The 21,678-nt window shown below is 29.4% G+C and overlaps 1 protein-coding gene across 1 annotated transcript; it reads left to right on the top strand.

Moving 5' to 3' along the window:
• The first annotated feature begins 11,861 nt into the window (after positions 1–11,861).
• On the top strand, positions 11,862–14,102 carry LOC129871188 (NAC domain-containing protein JA2). The gene is made up of 3 exons (XM_055946068.1): positions 11,862–12,148; positions 12,319–12,590; positions 13,100–14,102. The coding sequence occupies exons 1-3, from the start codon at positions 11,968–11,970 to the stop codon at positions 13,685–13,687; spliced, it is 1,041 nt and encodes a 346-aa protein (XP_055802043.1). The 5' UTR covers positions 11,862–11,967; the 3' UTR covers positions 13,688–14,102.
• The last annotated feature ends 7,576 nt before the right edge of the window (positions 14,103–21,678 follow it).

Genomic DNA, 21,678 nt, shown 5'->3' with positions numbered 1-21,678 from the left:
CCATATCTTCACCACTGCTATCTTCAGCTCTGCACCCAGACTCACCATTAATCAAAGGTCTCGAAAATATGAGTACTAGAAATAAAGAAACTTTTTGTAATAGTGCTTCCTCTTTTGTGTGGCAATGCGAATTCTAATTAGTCGAATCACTATACTTTGAATTATATACATTATATTCACCACTAGAATCTTCCTCTAATTTAGCTAGTAGAGTAAACTATAATTCAGAGGTGGATCCTGCAGATTACGTGTTGGAAATAGCTTTTGCTCAAACTTTAATTCAGAGGCGGATCCTGCAGGTTACGTGTTGGAAATAGCTTTTGCTCAAACTTAATCTACGTATTAAAATATTCACTAAATGTTTATAAAAAATTGACTATGAATTCAACTATTATTGTATACTAGTTTGAAATCATGATAAGAATCCATAAACTTCAAATTCTGGATCATTTCTATTAGGCATAATACATAAACGTGCCCTTTAACTTAGCCTCAACTGACATCTATGACCTCCAACTTTGGGTGTGCACAAGTAGACACTTAAACTTGGATAAAGTTGAACAAGTAGACTCACACGTCTTATGTGGCAATTCGTGTGAGATACACTCGAATTGATTTGTATATGTCACGTAAGACGTGTGTATCTACCTACTCAATTTTATACAAGTTTAAATTTTCATTTATACAAATATAAATATTAGATGAAACCAAGTTAAAGATTGTGTTTATGCATTATATCTTCCTATTAGATGCATGCATTAGCTCATGCTGGAGAAATATAGCTTTCATTTTCCAAACGAATAGGATGATTTAATGTCACACTTGATAGCTCACCAATCAGAAGGTGGCATTTGTTTGAGTACATATGCAACAACTACCAGTCTATGTTTGCTGCTAATTTTCTCCTTCCAGAATTTTTAGATTCACCAATAAGTTCCACTATTGTGGCTAGGGCAATTCGGATTGGATATAAAATTTAGGTTTGTCTACTTAATTTTTTCAATGAAAGAAATTGCAATCCAAATTTAATTTAAATGAGTTTGGATTTGATTGAATTTTTTTAAGTTTGATTTTGAATTAATTGATTTGAATATTTTAGATTTTTGCTTTTGACTCTAGAATCTTTAAAGCATGCCATAACAATTAACAGTCTCAATTCACCTACAACCTCAAGCCACCATGTTGGTCATGTCATGTAATTTCATATTGAACTTAATACTTATAATGGACGCAGCCATAGAAATTACTAATCTATTGGATCTTTGGAAATTAGACTTTTTAGTATTGGCCTCATGAATAGTAGATTATCAGGTACCATATCACAACTTAGTGTCAGATTTGAGTAGTGACAAGAATAGCTTCTACTACTACTCAAACACTCCCCTTAAAAGTTTGGTCAAATCAGGAGTGGAGCTATGATTTCGATTACGGATTCAAAAGAATTTAATAAATTTGATTCAACTCAGGTATGTATATTAAATTATTTATTTATTATATACAAATAATTTAGCCAAAATCTAAAAAATTATCTTGTTTTAAAATTCAGAATTCATAAACTCAAAATTTTAACTCTGCCTCTAAATCAAATACATTTAACTCTATAAAATAAGCACTGAAAATGATAGAGGTAGAGATGGCAAAATCAGCCAATAAAATGATGACATATGCTGGTTAAGAACCCACTTATTTTATTATTTGGGTTCATTTTGATCCATTTTGTTCAACCCATTTTAAAATTGGATTGGTACTCTACTCAGATTGCACCATGTCCCTAATTTTTAGCTCAATTCGCCTTGCCCAAGTAACATTTAAGTGGGTCAATATAACTCATCTATTATTAACTCAATTCATTTTAACATTTTCAAATTCAGCTCAATCCGCTCATTTAACACTCCATATAATAAAAGTTTTGGTTGACTTATTTATGAATGTCATAGAATGGCGATTGGCCAAAACATTGACTATGATCTTTTGAATATGCCATTTCTTATAATCACAGTTCACATATAAAATATCTGATACTCCCATCACAGCTTTCACGTGTGAGAATGAAATTATGTCTTTGACAAAGTTTATATTTCTTTTAATTACGCTATCTATTTCAATTTATACGTCTAAACTTAATAATATAAAAGTCTTAATACTAGTACTAGTTAATCGTCACCATATGATCAATAACTACCAAATATAAGTTAGGTGAGAATATGATCCTTCAAGTTATCAATAGTTTAAAGCACGTTGGCAATATAACAATATTAAAAATATTGTGTTTGCGTGCCAATAATATTTATGGACCAATAGAATAGTAGATACTAATTCAACATGATGATAAGTATATAAGGTGTGTTGTAAGTAACTTAGGGTCAAAAAGAGATTAGACCTAAGACCAAGTCAAGATGGCAACTTTACCATGACTAAAAAGTTTTAGATGAGCCTATCTTCAAAGGATAACTACTCCCTATGTATAATGAGTTGTGTTGTAGATAATGCATCAAATTAAAGTTGTTTGAATCTAATTTTTAATAGTGTAAGTCATTTATTACCCTTTGGACATTCCTACAAAACGTTGTGATCATTTTAATGTAAGATGAAACACTACTAAAAATAGGTAGTGGTGTAGCCACATATAGCTTTGGCTGATCAGTCGAACATCATTTGTCTATAAATCATATTATGTATATAGAAAATTGTACAAAGTAATAAGTGAAAAATTATTTCTCATACGTATATATTAAATCTTGAACACCCTTAATAAATTTTCTAACTTTGCCACTGAAAATATGTCAAAAAAATTGACGGACAGATGTTCTTAATTGTAAGGAAAAATCGGAAAATGATGTCTCCGTGGAAAAAAATAAATCAATGTACTATCTCTATTATAATCGAGGGTCGTCAGTCGATTATATAAATATATAATTGTTGGGAAATAGATATACAAATAAATTTAGAAAATCCACGGATTCACTGGATTTTGTCCGTCGATTTTTCACATTTTTTAGTAGCAAAAGAATCTGGTATTGGGGTCATCCAAGGGGAAATGGAATTCCCAAATATGAATCTGAAAGTTCAGAGGGTGTAAAATTGTCATGCAATAGAAAAATAAATTGCTAGCTGCACTCATGATTGTTTTATGATTTCTACATTGTTTCTCTTGTCTCCGCTTCATAGATTTATTTAGTTGTTTATGAGTGGGGATGAGTGACATGATTTTCAAGGTAATTCGATGTATTTTGAAAAAGATTTTCAATTTTGAAATTTGAAAAACTGACTAAAGTCAATATTTTGGACTGACGAGGTTAGATTTGAATTTTGGGAATTTCACTATGTTTGAAGAATAATTTAGGACTTGGTTGGATGATTTGCACTGATCCCGAGGTTCTCTAAGTGATTTGGATCATTGAATTAATTTTTAGCTTTTGGAATGAGCTAGAGCTGACCACGATCAACATTTGGTCAAGATGACCTTGGATCAATGATTCAATGATTTTAATAGGCCCAAGACATGTTTATTGATCAATTTGCACTATTAATTTGTGTTTGAAAGGTTTCGAATGATTTCTGAGTGTTGAAACCAAAGTTTTATTTATGTTATGAAACCAAAGTATACAATTCATTCGCTTATACAATGAATGATATAATGTGACAAGATCATAGAGGTGACCCATAGTCTTTTTATGAGGAAATCTATGAACAGAAAATAATGATTTTTGCCTTTAGCGATTTCATTATTGTAAAATCGATTTTGGGAGTTTTGAACCTCGAATTTGGGTAACTTTTTAGGGATTTTGCTCGATTTGATCATGGAATAAGAATCTAATTTTGTATTTGATAATATCTCACTAATTTATTAGTCAATTTGTTAGTAATTTACTCTGCGTTTGGGTGTTAGAAATTGAGGAATTTTGCCCTAAATTTCTAAAATTTGATATTTTTTTGATTTAAAGTTTGATTTGTGGTTGAATTTAGCCGATTTTCAGCGCATCAGCTTTTTACATATTGGTAAACCAATTTTGAAATCAATTTCTAGTTTTGACTTCAATAGCTCGGAGTTAACTATTTTACTCGATTTTTGAATCAAAGTTTTTTATAACAATATGGGTTTCAATAGATTTGTAAACTCACATAAAGTATGATTTTGATAGATTGGAAGCTTTCCAACGTTATTCAAAAGGGAAAGGTGATTTGTGATGGTTCGTGACACATTTTCTCAACTTTTTAGGCAGCTTATGTCACACATCGAGAGGGTACCCTAGGCGTGATCGGCACTCGGAGACCATCGCTGGTTCCAAGGGAATCTCTTGGTCTGATCACTCATTCAATCACTCAGCGGAACACTCGACTCAATAGATAATTAACTCAAGTGGGTATTTAGAAACATCATCATCAATAAATAAATAATAGATTAAAAATACTCAAAGTATAATATAACTCAACGTCATAAACTCAATAATAAAATTATGGTTTAAAAACAGACTCTAAAAAAATCCTTCTACTCAATTCATGTTATGAAGCCTCTAATTGACTCATAAGAAGGTGCTGAGACAAGTCTACGGCTACCTCAAATAACTAATAAATAATAAAGGAATGAATGAAAAGAAAGGAGCTCCTCCGAATGCAAAGAGGTCTCACCAAAACTAGAGAAGTAGATCATCAACGATACGCCTGTTGATGATCCCTACTATATGTATCTGCATAATAAAATGATGCAGGCCTAATGACGTTTGTACATAGAATATATGATTATGTAATATAGTTGAAAGGAAACTTACTCATAAATAATCAGCTCAATTCATAGGAATCAACTCTGAAAATAAGTCAACTCAATACGGCATACAATATGTATAAAAGAATGCCTTAAAGATATGAATAAGTAGATGTAACTCAGTATATAAAAATATAATACTTTACTTCTTGGAGAGTTTCTCTAACCAACAACCATCACTTATGAGCTAGTGACGATACAACGAAGCGATGTCGTTACCATATCCATCCAATACCTTGTCAGGGTAAAGGACATCATATTTCTAGATCCACATCAAAAGTCCTCTTATTTGGAAAAAAAGGTTTTGCCTCTATCCTACGTTGGCTACGTAGTTTATTGGCTTTGAGCTGCCTCTAATCTTAGCCAAATCGGTGTTCAATACTACTCCCAAATTAGTTTATTATGCTCATATACGTCAAGTGAGTACAATAATCAAAATACATCTCATCTAGTCTCATTGGACTTTACATTAATTTATTCAACTCATCTCAAAATAGATGTTTTAAAATATATTAATATTTATGCTCAAATAATAATTAAGAAACTTCTCAAACTCATGCTCAAAATAATAATAAGAAACTTCTCAAACTCATGCTCAAAATAATAATTAAGAGACTTCTCAAATTCATTTAAACCCAATGCTCATACTCTTTCAAAACTCAATAAATATGCAGACTCAGTTTAAATCATACTTCGTTTAATGCATGAAAACAATTCTCATCAACTCAACATAAGTACATATTAATATAATGATTATCAACTCAACTGGGGTTCATGTGAATGAAACCATGAACGGCAATCTCAAGAATTCAAGGTGTAGAATCAATAATAATCTCAATGCATAATTAAATAAAACTCAATGAACAAAGAAAATACTCATTCAGAACTCAAGAAAACTAGGGCTAGAAATCAACTCAACTCTTTAATGATAGAACTTAGATGTAGAGCGTGTGGATGAACTCAATCCAACGCTATGATTAGCCTCACATATTTGGAAATCAAAGAACAATCAAAACTTTGACAAATGAAAGTTGAATGCTTGAATCTTAGCCCTTTTCTCCTCTCAATCCTTGCTCTCAATTAATTCTAAGTGTTAATGAGAGTTTAAGCGTCTAGGGTACTGATAAGGGACTCAAATAGCCCAAAACATCAGGGTTTTGGTTTGGAAAGGGTGGAAAAAGATCAAACTACCCTTCATTAAAAACTAACTTTTGGCCGTTTACAAGTCCTTCTGTGGATCGTAGAAGACCAATCGTAGAAACTATGGCCCAAAATTGGACCTTACTGGTTCAAGGTGTTTTGGGTCTACGACAAGGCTTCTATGAGTCGTAGACTTTTCTACTAATTGTAGAAAGTAAGAAAGGACCTTGCATACTGAAATTTGACTAAATTCCACACATGCGCACAATTATGAATCATTTGGTACAACCCTATACACATATGAAGGATGACTCGGTCTTAGCTTAAAAAAAATTAGAGTGTTACAGCTTATGACTTGCTCTCTTAGACCTTTCTTGGGCGATGATTTATTGTATCAAGTATGATATAGGTTGGAACTATTGGTGGATTAGATGAATTAGGAAGAATGACTTATTATTGTCTAATCTAGGTTGAGACCTAGATAATAGATATTATATGACTTGAATTGATTATTTGCTATTGTATTAATCACTCCATTTCTTGTGTTATATTGTACCTTGAGGATCTAATGGCCTGAGGGCGTTGTGTTGAAAGCAATCTATTTCTATATATATATAGAAGCCTGAGGTCGATACCGAATAGTGATGTATGATGGTGACGAGGTCATTATCGATTTTTTAAAGTTCATTATTAAATGTGTTCGAAGTCACTACTAAACGAGTATATGAACTTTAATTTATGAGCCCCCATGGATTCTAGATTATGACATGCCACCTTGGAACCGGTGTATACTGGTAGAATTATTGATCATTGCGTTTCATTACATATCATTATATTACATTGCTTTACTCTTTCCTTATATGTCTTTCTTATTTGATGTTGTTGTCTTTACTTATTAGATAATTCTGGTTGGCTGTCTATTTCTTGTTTTTCATCAGTATTAGATTTGAGGTGTATGAATTGATTTAGATTCGTTTTATTTTTATGATATAACTATCTAATGCTTACTCGATCAGCCTATGATGTCTATACTGAGTACACATGTTATCGTACTCATATTACTTTTGATGTATCTTTGATACAGATCCTAACACAAGCAAGCTTTGTTGATTCAATTGTCTAAGATAAGTCTCTCGGAGGCTTGGGTGAGCTACTTAGCGTTAGGAGTAATGTCTAGTTTCCTCTATCTTATTTTCCATTATATTTGCTATTTCAAACAGTTATAATTTTGGAACATATGCATTAAATTTTAGATTTTCTTATACTGATGACTAGGGGTGTACATGGACCGGGTTGGTTCGGATATTTTACAAATCAAATCAAACTATTTGTGTCGGGTTATTAAATCTATAAATCAAACCAAATCAACAAAAGTCGAATTTTTCGATATTAATTTTTCTCGGGTTTTTCGGGTTTTTTCGGATTCTCTGATTTTTCATAGTATCTAATAAAAAGCACAGAGCGATACTTCTTAAAAAGAGTTCTAGTACAAAATATCAACATATAAGATGGATGCAAAGCACTGTTTGAAGTTTTAACTTTATAATATAACTTTATAAGATGAGCTTTTTGTGTATATTATTTAGATGGACTTCTCAAGTTCAAATCTAAATGTAAGAAAGAAAATAAAAATTATGAAAAATTTTAAAAATATATTTATAAATTACATTTTAATAAATATTTTTATGTATAACATAATTTAAAAGTAGTATATCTATAATCGAATCGGTTTGGGTTCGGTTTGATTTTTTTTAGTTAAAACCAAACCAACCCTATAATGATCGAATTTTTTTTCCAAACACCAAACCAAGTCAAATCAAATCACTAGTCGAATTTTTTTTTCGATTTAATTCGATTTATTAATTTGATGTGTTTTATCAATTTGCCTTCTACAGCCTTACTGATGACACTAGTTTTGAATATATTCTGTTGTTTCCACATTAGTTCGACTTTAAAACTTATATTCCGCTATTTTATTATTTTTCACGTATTGCTTTTATATTCCACTTATATAATGGAAAACTGAAATTATTATGTCAGCCATTACATCAGCCTTTACTCTACTATTGACAAATATGCTCCTTTATATCATCATCAAAACATACACATGGCAGAAATTATTAAAAAAAGGTAGATTAATTTCTAATATTAAATTTCCCCTACTAGCAACTTTCTCCCATCCCCCTCCCCCCCTCTTTAATCCCTTTCACTACGTGGCTACACATAGCTTACTCAATCTTTTGTTTTTGCTGGCTTGTATTCTACAATGTTTTTTTCATAAAATATAAATGGGAGTAATAACAAAATATGCTATGTCATCCCATTTTATTTTATTTTGCGTGCGTGTGGGGGTGTAGATTTATCATTTACGAGAATAAAATTTAAGTTAGTAAAGTAGTTAATTAAATTCTTCATTTTTGAGTATTTTTTTAGATTATAATTTTTGAGGTATTATTATATATTGTATTTACTTATCAAACATCAACAAAAAATAAGTAAAAAATCATTTACTTTCCAAAAAAAATATTTTTAAAAAGAATTAATTTTCATAGATAACTTGAATATCATACATTCTATCCATACTAAACACACGAAAAACAAAAAAAGAGAGAGGGTAATTTGATGTACAAAACACTTTGTATTAGTAGTATTCGGAGAAGGGCAAGAATTGTGATGTAGACAATCGCTTTCACAGTTTAAATTCATGATCTATAAATTGTACACTAAAACTTTACTAATGATTCAAGATTCCCTTCATAGTTTATTCAAATCATGTACATTTGTTTACACTATTTTATTTTTTCTATCCTAATCTATGTGGTACAATGCCGAATTTCGAGAATCAAACAATTTAAGTTTGATTGTGAATTAATTTTTTCAAATAAAATTTATATATTTGAAAGCTACATAAAAAGTATTATAAATTCACAGATAATTAACAATTTTTGATATTTAAAAAATAAAAAATTATAATAAAAATATATTTATTTGAATCACGAAATTCGAAGAATGTCATATGAAATGGACATAAAAATATTAAATTTTTGCATCAAAAGACATCTATATTAATAATATTTTTCCTTTTTATTGGATGAGATAATAAAAGATGAAAGATACTTTTTTAAAAAAAAAAAGTAATTTGACTTTACTTAAATATAACAGAAAGTACAATTAATTAACTGAAGAAATGTGGCAAAGTGAGAAGTCGAAAACACAACAAAATCATATACGAATCATGAAAAAAGCAATCAACGTGGTTATTTAGACCTACCAAATATTGCCAAAAATATAGCACAATCAACTCTTTGATTTGATTTAATTCAATAGTGCCACGTGAACTATAGTTCAAAAGGTATCTAATCAAAGAATAATTCTATTAGCTTTGACCTCACTTTTTTTTGGTTGGTGGTATACCTAAATTATTTGGAGAAGATTATATAAAAGGAAAATATACCCTTTAACGGTATTAACGCCTTTTAAATCGAATATGTCGTATAAAATTTATCTAATGTAATTTATATTTTTTGTGTGATTTATAAATTATTATATATTTATTCGGTTCGCATAAAGTGTTCATTACAAAATACTCACTTAAAGAATAAAGATTATGACAGAAATTATAGCGATCGCAAGCTATCTTTGAGTTACAAATAAAAAACTCATTTTTTTTAATCAACCAAAAAGTGGCGGATTTTTGTTTTAATTATTTAAAATAATAATTAGAGGTAGGGGAAGGACGAAAATAAGAAAGGAAATTACGAGATGAGACATCAAATGTTCATCGATAAAAAGTAAGAGGAGGAAGCACACAATAAAAAAGGTTTTCTGTTAATCCAAAAATAAAAAGTTATAGTAATAATTTATTAAAGATCTATCTGTACGAATGACTAATTAAATAGTATATGCAAGTATAACTGTAATTTCATTTAGAAGCAAAATTAGAATTTTAATTTTATAGTTTGTGAATATTATAATAATAATTGTGATCTAAATTATATATATATATATATATATATATATAATAAATATATTAATATGATTATTTTATTTAAATAAAAATTAAATTCTCATGCGGATTACTAACGTCTCCCCTGACCTTATTCCAATTAACGTGCATTTTCATCAATTTCACTAAAACTAAAATTGTAAGGTAAAAAAATGAAGAAGAAGAAAAAAAAGCCTAACCCAAAAGTTACAAAAGACAAAATACAAGAAAAAAAACAAAAGAAAAATGACCAAAATGCATTTTTAAAAAAGCATACGTGTCATCTTTACAAGATTTTTCCTCTGCAGTCTCTTTCTTATCCCAATTATTATTATTATAATAAGAAATGGAAAAAAAAAAAAAGATACCACCCAATTCCAAAAACAGCTAAGCAACCTTTTTTTGTCCACGTATTTGCACTGTCCCACACTCCATGAATCCTTAAAAAGTTTACCAATATGTAAAAAAAAATATTTGCATTTGATTAACTTATTCACAAAGTAATAAAAAATGATATGATGTTGTAAGCTAACATAGTTATTAATAGTAATATAAATAAATAAATACTTAGCTAAAAGTGAAAAAATTAGAAGCTCCCGCGAATGATTTTCACTTTTGTTGATTCTTCAACATCAATAAGTTCGAATCTCCAAAAATTCTCAATAATAAAGCTTAACAATCAATATAATAATTTTTTTAAATATGATAGTCAGTATATTATGAACATATGTAGATAATAAATTTTTTATGTAATTTCCAAATAATAATATTAATATTACTTCTCTTGTTTCATTTTAACGGTTACTTTAACTTTTTCATTTTTATTAAAAGGCTATATAAGATATATTTTACTAAATTATTTTTTACTTAATAAAAAATCATTAATTTCTTTTTAATTATTATGCCAAAATATAACTAAAAATAAATTATTAACATTAAAATAATAATTATGTCGACCTAAAATGATTGTCAAACGGAAGGAGCGTGTTGGACTAATGGATCATTCAATTGTCACATGTAAAAATTTCTTATGATAATGTAATAAAATTCCAAAATCAAAATTCAAGCAGCCTTTACCTCTTTCTCTTCTTCCAAATAGTAAGTTCGTTTTAATTTTATTTATCTTGATTTAATCTAAAAAAGTAAATAAAAATAAAAATTATAGTTGTAAACTAAAAATATATTAAAATGTGATATTTTAAATTTATAATTTTAACATGTGAAATAAAAAAATAAAATTAAAAAAATAAAAGAAATATTACTCTCTTTATTTTAAAATAAGTAAATTGTTGGACCTTTTTATCATAATTCAAAATAAGTTAATTGTTCAATATTTAAGAAAGTTGTTAGATATTTCTTTTATTTTTATCCTTTATTTACATTTTTTAGGTGATAATTTTAAAAAAGTTCATTATTTAAATTTATAATTTTACTTTGCATTATTTATATTTTCAAGAATAATTTAAAAAATAACAAATAAAAATTAGTGTTCAATTTATATTATAAACTTTTTTTCTTAATAAATATGTATTGCCTCAACTCACCAATTTTAAAATAAAAGAATTATTTTAGAAAGCACTTCCTTCTGAAGGGAGTTTTACGCGAATTCAAATTAATTAGATGCGGATATTTGACATCGATCCCAATGGGAAACCAAAAAAACGAGGGAATATTACTTTTAATATCAGATGAAAAGTGGGCGGAAGAACTAAATATTCAATCTTCTGGAAATTACATGAGAGAGTGCCACGTAGTAGGGGACCTCAAAGACTTTTTAAAATTATTTTTTTGGGAACTTCTTTTGCTTGGATTCATGTATTTGGTCCAAATCTTTACTGCTTGATAAGGTCGGCTACTTAAATGCCTAACTTTTTAATACGTGTCACATTTTAGAACTATCAAGACTTTAAGAAAAAGGCAATCATACTTATCTCTTTTTTCACTTTCGTCCATATATAATCCACCTACTATCCTCATTTCGAAAAGAAAAAAAGGTTTAGGAAAATTGAATAAAATAATTTTCATTTTCCTCTTTCAAAAATTGAAAAAAATAATCAAGTTTTTAGAAAAAAATTGTAAAATGGGTGTTCAAGAAAAAGATCCTCTTTTGCAATTAAGTTTGCCACCAGGATTTAGATTTTATCCAACTGATGAGGAGCTTTTAGTTCAATATTTATGCAAGAAAGTTGCTGGCCATGATTTTGCTCTAGAAATTATTGGAGAAATTGATTTGTACAAATTTGATCCTTGGGTTCTACCTAGTAAGTTTCTAGTTTATTATTGTTCTGTTGATTTTTCACTCCGTGTCTGGTATGGTATTGAATTGAGGTTCGATTAATTTGGATTTATTTCAGTTCATGTTTAGTTTAGCAAAAATATTTTTGTATCTATTAATTTGTTAATTGATGAATTTGTGTTTGATTTGTTATAGGTAAGGCAACATTTGGAGAAAAGGAATGGTATTTCTTTAGTCCAAGAGATAGAAAGTACCCGAACGGATCGCGACCGAATAGAGTCGCGGGTTCGGGTTATTGGAAAGCAACGGGTACTGATAAGGTCATAATTTCACAAGGAAAGAAAGTCGGAATTAAGAAAGCACTTGTGTTTTATGTGGGTAAAGCACCAAAAGGATCTAAAACAAATTGGATCATGCATGAATATAGACTTTTTGAATCTTCAAGGAAAAATAATGGAAGTTCAAAGGTAATTTAATTGCACATTACTTTTGGATCAAAATTTGCACTTTTATTACCTCAAATATTCATAAATTTTCTATTTTTCCTTAATAAATAGATTTGTATGATTTATAGCAACAAAATTTTCTGACTTATATATACATATATGTGTCTAGAAAGTCTCTCTTTTAATTTAAATAAATTTTGTGCTCAGTCAAATATCAATTTTGTGCTCAGTCAAATACCTTTCAACTTCAAATTGAAAAGTACTACTTATTACTATTATGTTGAATTTGTACTCGGTTGGCTCCACATGTTGAGATTACTTTAGTTATCTCAAAAAAGTATAATATAACATGTTCTTTGTATATAAAAGGGACTTAAGAATATACATTTTAATAATTGGAGGTCAAATGTGTTTAGTCAAATAGTACAAGGGCTAAAGTGAAAATATTCTCATTAATTAGAGGACTAAATGTGCAATTATATTCTAATTGCATTTCTTGATGTGTAATAACTTGTTTTTGTACATTTCAGCTAGATGAATGGGTGCTTTGTCGAATTTATAAGAAGAATTCAAGTGGACCAAAACCTCTTATGTCTGGTTTACACAGCAGCAATGAATACAGCCATGGTTCTTCCAATTCCTCCTCATCCCAATTCGATGATATGCTCGAATCGTTACCAGAAATGGATGATCGATTCTCCAACTTGCCGAGATTGAACTCTCTTAAGACCGAAAAACTGAACCTCGAACGCCTGGATTCAGCCAATTTCGATTGGGCAATCCTTGCTGGGCTCAAACCCATGCCGGAATTGGGCCCAGCAAATAACGCTCCAGGCGTTCAGACTCAGGCTCAGGGGCATGTCAACAACCTTATCCACAACCACAACAACAACAACAATATGAATTTTCTGAACGATGTTTATGTACATCCTCCTACGAATTTCCGAGGCAACACCAAGGTTGAAAGCATTAATTTGGATGAAGAAGTTGAAAGCGGGATCAGAAATCGACACTTCCAAGAGAGTGTAGGTGGATTTTCCCAAACGTATACGAACAGTGTCGGCCAATTCGGAATTCAGTGTCCGAATCAGGAGTTAAATCTGGGGTTCAGGCAATAGGACATTGAAAAATAGGAAAATTGTAACTTGTAATAGCTTGAAATCTGAATGCCAGTATACTGTATATATACAGAACAGAAGATCTGGATTTGACTTAGATTTCTTTGCCCCTACAGATTTGAATAAGAGGAAGAAGAGATTCATGGCACAGAGGAAATAAATGTTCTTTAATCAAGTTGCCTTGGAAGTCATAAGGGCACGTCAAAAGAACATTTTATTGTACACATACAGGAAATATATGCAGGGGCATGTATATTCTTTTAGGAACTGGGCTTATAGTTTGTTTTGTTTTAGTTGTGATAATACATTTCCAGATTTTGATGTGTTCTGTAATTCAAGTTAGAAGATATATAGAGTATCTATATGTAAACACTTCAATTCTTTTTTGATGTGTATCAAAGTTCTATTTGTATGATGGAGGGGTTAGGTGTGATTTCATAGATCTTACCCTCTAATACACCGTGTAAATTGATTGAAACTAATCTAAGGTGATAAAATGGATCCATATTTTAGTAATTCGGGTAAAATATAGGTTTAAATTCATATTAGAAATATGCAACTCTTGACAACATCGAAGTGGCATATTCATACACTTTCCGGACTTAAATTTATACAAGTTTTATTTGTGAGGTATAACAGACCAAAATTGTGCACATTCTTTTGTTCACATTGTAATAATAAATAGGTTAAATTGAAAATAAAATTTATATTATATCAAATTCTGTCATATTGGAAGGAATTGACTAATGAATATTGTATTTGTTGGAACAGATCGTTCTTTGGAGTGTAAATCTTTTAATTTGTATGTGAAATTAATTGTACCAACAGTCTTTTTCAGCCACATTTTGTTGAATATGTAAAAAACGGCAAATAAACTTTTTCTACACAAGTAATCCAACATTTGATTAGCCATCGTTTAAAACTATTCAAATGTTAAGAAAAGTACTTTTCTACTCGTTGTATTATTGCATTATGTTTATTTTAATTCATGTAATATTCAACTAAGGACATTTAACATTCAATTAAGCGATGTAAGTGTTTTTTTTTCAATCCTTTTAACTAATTATTAGTTTTAGCATTTTAATATCAATATTGAGTGATATTAATTTGAATATGTTATAATTCTCTCTTTAGTGCATAAAAATATTTTTCATTATCATTTTTAGTTAGTGCAAGATTATTCATTCCATTATATATTTTTAACCTAATTATCACTAATAATTGGTGCACTAAATAATAATGGTGCACTAAATGATAATGATGACATTCCATTATTTTTTCATCTTTGAATGATTTCTTCTCCTATAAATAGAGAGGTCTTCTTTGTTTTGAAATGAAAGAAAACATTGAGTGCATTAAGTTTGTCTAAAAAGAGAGTTCTTATTAGTTGAAGGGAGGTGTTCTTTTTTGTGGAGCTTTAAACTCATGTCCAGAGTTTGTTGAGTTACATTTTGTGATAAGGTTGTTGTATCCTGAAGGGGACAAGTCAAGAAAACTATTGCTGGATCGGTGAAAAGATTTGTTGCAGTGGCTTGAATATCCTTAAAGAGAGCGAGATATCCGCGCCTCAGCCAAGAAGTAAATTTATTTTCTTCATTTTATTTTTCAATTGTAATTTGTAATCTTGTAATTTCATCAACAATTTTAAGAAGATTTAATATTGCTACAATTGAAAAATCCGCGAATATCAAGATGGGAGATCTAAACAAGCCATTTCGGTTCAATGGTAATCATTTCAAGAGATGGAAGGGTAAAATACTTTTCTACTTAAGTCTTTTCAATGTTTCATATGTGTTAACTCAGAAAAATTCTAATAAAGTTGACATCCTCTCCATGGATAATAATGAACTTATTTCTCATCAAGAGAAAGTGGAAAAGTACAATAATGATTCCTACAAGTGTCGGTATTATATTCTTAATTATCAATCTGATAATTTTTATGATTATTATGATAGAACTTACCCTAGTGCAAAGAAAATATGGAAAGCATTGCAGAGTAAATATGATATTGAAGAAGCTGGAGGTGAAAAAATATGCTGCTAGCCAAGTTTTTCGTTTTCAAATGGTGGATAACAAATCAGTGATAGACCAAGCTCAAGATTTTATAATGATCGTTGGAGAGCTCAGGTCTGAGGAAGTCAAAATTAGAGACAACCTTATTGTTTGTTAATAAACAAACTTCCACCTTCATGGAAGTAGTTTCAAAAAACTATGCGCCACAAACAAAATGAATCCTCTCTTGAGACTTTGATAATGAAAATCCGCATGGAAGAGGAGGCAAGGGGCCAATATGCACTTCTACAAAATGAAGAGAGCAACATCACAATGAAGGTAAATTTAGTTATTTCAAAAAATGCTACTTCTGAGTCTAACAAAAATACCTCTTTGAAACCTAAGAAGAAAAAGTTCAAGAAAAATAATGGTAGACTTCCCAAGAAAAAATATTAGTGAAAATAGTCAAGCACAAAATTAACAAGTTTATGCATTTTCTATGACAAGAGTGGGCATATTGCTCAATTTTACAGATACCGAAAATGTGGTCCTACACCTCAGACAAACATTATCGAAGAGTCTTTTGTGGCAATGATTACAGACATAAACATGGTTGAGAATGTTGATGGATGGTGGGATGATTCTGATGCAAACCATCATGCATGTCATGACAAAAGATTGGTTTAAAAAATAAACTCCTTTTAAAGAACCCAAAATCATCATGCTCGGTGATTCTCATACTACTCAAGTGCTTGGAATGGGAGATGTCGAATTGTGTTTTACCTCTGAAAGGGTATTAACTTTGAAAAATGTAATTTATACGCTTTCCATGAGAAAAAACCTGATGTCTAGTTTTCTTTTTAACAAAGCAGATTTTAAACAGATTATTGAATCTGATCAATATGTAATTGTGAAAAAAGATATTTTTGTGGGAAAGAAATATGCTTGTAATGGGGTGTTTAAATTGAATGTTGAAATGAATAAAGTTTCTACTTCTGTTTACATGCTTTTTTCTACTAATTCTTGGCATGCTCGTTTATGTCATATTAATGATTGTTATGTTGGAATCATGAGTAATTTAGGATTAATCCCAATGATTAAAAAGAATTTTGAAAAGTGTGAAGCTTGTAGTAAAGTCAAAATCACTAAAAGACCTCATTTTCAAGTTAAAAGAAAAATTGATTTATTAGATTTAGTTCACACTGATATTTGTGAACTTGGAGGAATTTTAACTCATGGAGGAAATAGATATTTTATCACTTTCATTGATGATTTTTCTAAGTTTACATATTTTTACTTGATGAAAAATAAAAGTGATGTTTTTGAAAATTTTTATTTTTTTCTCCATGAGGTTGAAAATCAGTTTGGAAAGAAAATAAAAAGAATTAGAAGTGATAGAGGTCGTGAATATGAGTCAAATGAGTTTAATTCTTTTGTTAGATCATTGACAATAATTCATGAAACTACTCATCCTTATTCTCCTTCATCTAATGGGTAGCGGAAAGAAAAAATAGAACTTTGGTTGAATTGAATAATGACATGCTTATTGAGTCAAATGCACCTTTAAATTTTTGGATGAAGCTATTTTGACTACGTGTTATGTGTTAAATCGAGTACCTCATAAAAAGACTAAACTAACACATTTTGAGTTGTGGAAAGGTCACAAGTCAAGTTTGAGGTATCTAAGAGTTTGGGTTGTCTAGCCTTTGTGAGGCTAATGGATCCCAAGGTTACCAAATTGGGTAAGAAAGTTACTACTTGTACTTTTCTTGATTGTACTTCAAATAGTACAACCTATAGATTTTTTAATCTTGAAGATAATATTATAATATAATTAGGTGATGCTATTTTTCATGAAAATAAATTTTCTTTTGATTCTAAAAATAGTGGGGGTCAAAGGATTGAACAAAATATTTTATTACTACCTAGTTCTTCTTTTTTCATTTTAAAAAATAAAGAAATTAATGATTTTGAGTTAAGAAGAAGTAAAAGAGCTAGAGTGGAAAAAGATTTTTGTCCTGATTTTTATGTTTTTAATGTTGGAGATGACCCTTTCACTTTACAAGAAGTTTTATCTTCACATGATTCTATTTTCTGAAAAGAGGTTGTAAATGATGAAATTAAATCACTAATTTCTAATAAAACTTGAAAGCTAGTTGATTTACCACCAGGTTGTAAAATAATTGGTTGCAAATGGGTCTTACGAAAAAAAGTTAAAATCGGATGGATCTATCGATAAATATAAGGCTAGACTAGTTGCTAAAGGATTTAAGCAATTAGAAGGCCTAGAGTTTTTTGATACTTTTTCTCCGGTTACTAGAATTACATCCATTAGACTTTTAATTGCTATGACTACAATTTTTGATTTGTATATTCATCAAATAGATGCAAAAACTATTTTTTTAAATGGAGATCTTAATGAAGAAATTTATATGGAACAACTTGAGGGTTTTGTTGAAGCAGGCCAAAAAAGTAAAGTATGTAAACTTACTAAATCCCTATATGGCTTGAAACAGGCACCAAAGCAATGATATGAAAAATTTGACTCCTGCGTGATTAAAAATGATTTTAAAATAAATGAGTGTGATAAATGCATATATTATAAGTTTTGGAATAATATATATGTTATTATTTGTCTATATGTTGATGATTTCTTGATCTTTGTTTCGAATATGAATGTTATTGATGATACTAAAAACGTTCTTAGAAGCAATTTTGATATGAAAGCTCTTAGTGAGAAAAATTTTATTCTTGGAATAAAAATTACTAAAACATGTGATGAAATTTTCCTTGATCAGTCACATTATGTTGACAAAATTTTGAAAAAATATAACTTTCTTCATTGCAAGCATGTTTTAACTCCTTTTGATTCAAGTGTACACTTATTTTTTGTTCAAAGCGAAAATGATGTGATAAATCAAAAGGAGTATGCTAGCTTAATTGAAAGTTTAAGATATGTGACTGATTGCACTAGGCCTAATATTGTTTACAAGCAAGCCAAATAATGAACATTGGCATGCTATAACAAGAGTTATGAGATATTTAATTGGAACAAAAACTTGTGGTTTGTTCTATAAAAAATATCCTGTTATACTTGAAGGCTTTTCTAATATAGATTGGAACACTCTAGCAGGTGATTCATGTTCTACCACTGGTTATATTTTTACATTGGGTGATGGTGCTGTTTGTTGAAAATCAAAAAAGTAAACTATAATTTCTAAATCTACCATGGAGGCTGAACAAATTGCTTTAGCTTCAGCTAGTGAGGAAGCGAATTGGTTAAGAGATTTATTATTTCAAATATCTTATTTTGAAAAACCAATTCCTTCAATTTTAATTCATTGTGATAGCACTGCAGCAATTGATAGAGTTCAAAATCGTTATTACAACAGTAAATTCAGACCTATTAGGAGGAAACACAGTAATGTAAGATCGTATTTGACAAGTGGTACCATTAATGTTGATTATGTCAAATTTTATGAAAATCTTGTAGATCCTCTTACTAAGGCCTTAACAAGAGAAAAGGTCTGGAGCACATCGAGGGGGTTGCGATTGAAGCCTATAAATTAATGAGTCATATATGAGGAAACCCAACTTGGAGACTAGAGATCCTATAACTAGGTTCAATTGGAAAAACGAATCATATGATGACTTGTTGTAAAAAGATGCACTATTTTTTATTCCCTCCCTATGATGTGAGTGCATTGTTTCCTGTAGTGAATTGCGGAGGTTGAGTTTAAAAAACTCTTAATAAAAATCTGTAGCCCGTATGGGTGGAGTGTTAAACTTACAGGAGTACTCTCGACGGATTTCACCTATGTGAGTGTGGAAGTAGGCCATTCTATGAGAATTGGGCTTATTCTCAAAAGCACTCATAAAACTGGGATAACACAAGGCCGTAATATGCTGGCTTATAAAGCTCGTGATAACACCTTGATTAATATGTGTGAACAACAATATTTTATGTCCCTTAAGCAGTCGTAGTTCAAGTCTGAGACCACTATGACTCTGGAGTAAAGGTTATTATTTCACTAAGTGGAGGTTCAATACAGATCACACATTTATTATGTATAGTAGTCTTCCTTCAGCTGATAAACTCTTTTATATAATATTAAAATTAGTGGAGGATTGTTAGTTTTAGCATTTTAATATCAATATTGAGTGATATTAATTTGCATAAGTGACATATGTTATAATTCTCTCTTACCGCATAAAAATGTCTTTCATTATCATCTTTAGTTAGTGCAAAATTATTCATTTCATATGTATTTTTAACCTAATTATCACTAATAAGTGGTGCACTAAATCATAATGGTGCACTAAATGATAATGATGACATTCTATTATTTTTTCATCTTTGAATGATTTCTTCTCCTATAAATAGAGAGGTCTTCTTTATTTTGAAATGAAAGAAAACATTGAATGCATTAAGTTTGTCAAAATAAAGAGTTCTTATTAGTTGAAGAGAGATATTTTTTTTGTGGAGCTTTAAACTCATATCTTGTGCAGAGTTTGTTGAGTTACATTTTGTGATAAGACTATTGTATCCTGGAGGGGACAAGTCAAGAGGACTATTGTTGGATCGGTGAAAAAAATTATTGTAATGGGCTTGAATCTCCTTAAAGAAAGTGAGATATTCACGCCTCAGCCAAGAAGTGAATTTATTTTCTTCATTTTATTTTTCAATTATAATTTGTAATGTTGTAATTTTACCAACACTAATTGAACCCAAACAAAATTGAGATTAATAAAGGGCTCTGATACCATTGTTAATCAAATAAACGAGAGAAGATTGAAGGGATGATGAATGCTACTCTCTCTAATTCATATTAAGTAAATTGTTGAGGTAATGACATGCCTTTTAAAAATAATATTTAAGGACATAAATCAAAAGTTACTTTTCATATTATCCTTTTGATTATTTCCAAAGCATTTCCCCCAAAATATCAAGTAGTTAAGAACTTCATTAAAAAGAAGGATAAATATGGGTGAAAAAGTTTCAACAATTTTTTTGAACTTTAAAAAATTTACTTATTTTGAACTATGAAAAAAATTCCATGAACGAAAGTAACTTTTTGTATTGATTTTTGCATTCATAATAGAAGAAGACATTACTATTTAAAAGTAACTAAAGAGAATAAAAATAAGGAAATACGTTTTTTTTCCTTTTGTTATAGATACTTAGCTAGATGAAATCAAATATTTCTACAATTAGTGTACTTCCTTCGTCCACTTTTAACATTTACTTGTCTACTATATTAAAAATATGTACATTGTTACTTGTTCAATTTGAAAATTTAAGAGATAATTTATTGTTTATACCTATTTTACATTTGTTATTAAATGCTTTAATTATTTCCAAGTTCATATCCCAACACTATATGACCTAGTAATAATTAAGGTTATTATAATAAAATTATTATTCAATAATGTGTTTAATCATTATCGGAGAAATAGACTTTAAACTTGAAAAAAGTAAACATTCTAGCATATTTCTAGACTAAAAAGAAAATAAATATTCTACTATTAATGTAATCATAAAGTGGAAGAGAAATATATTTTAACAGATATGAGATATCAGTGTACACGCAAGTTGTGTAACGGAGCAGAGTATAGTATAATTGCTTAATTTCCATATTTTTACAAAATCGAATAAACTCAATCATTAAAAAAAATACTGCAAACTTATTTTTGCAAAAGTCGATAAAAATATTTATTTATTTATTCTGAATTTTGTTAAAGAAACCTATCGAATTTGATCGGTTAGTTTCAAAAAAAAAAAGAAGAAGCTTGAAGAGTATGAATAAAAAAATAAAAGTATTATCTCAACAAGAAGCAATGGTCTAATGGTATAGAAAAGTATCTCAACAAGATGGGATCGGAGATTTGATTTTCGGATAGCGCATTTTATAATTATGTAATTTAAAATATCGACTAAATTTCATCGGTATTTTTTTTAAAAAAAATTAAACCGACTAATATTTTTCAATTGATTTTTT

Source organism: Solanum dulcamara, chromosome 10, assembly GCF_947179165.1.
Source record: "Solanum dulcamara chromosome 10, daSolDulc1.2, whole genome shotgun sequence".
Classification (NCBI taxonomy): domain Eukaryota; kingdom Viridiplantae; phylum Streptophyta; class Magnoliopsida; order Solanales; family Solanaceae; genus Solanum; species Solanum dulcamara.
Note: the sequence above shows the minus strand (reverse complement) of the source record. Positions and strands in the feature narration are given on the sequence as shown.

What these genes read in the sequence shown, in the direction of transcription:
- LOC129871188 (XM_055946068.1), top strand. Translation starts at nt 11,968, where the DNA reads ATGGGTGTTCAAGAAAAAGATCCTCTTTTGCAATTAAGTTTGCCACCA. An exon ending in TGATCCTTGGGTTCTACCTA is followed by an intron (nt 12,149 to 12,318) that starts GTAAGTTTCTAG and finishes GATTTGTTATAG; the next exon opens with GTAAGGCAACATTTGGAGAA. An exon ending in AAAATAATGGAAGTTCAAAG is followed by an intron (nt 12,591 to 13,099) that starts GTAATTTAATTG and finishes TGTACATTTCAG; the next exon opens with CTAGATGAATGGGTGCTTTG.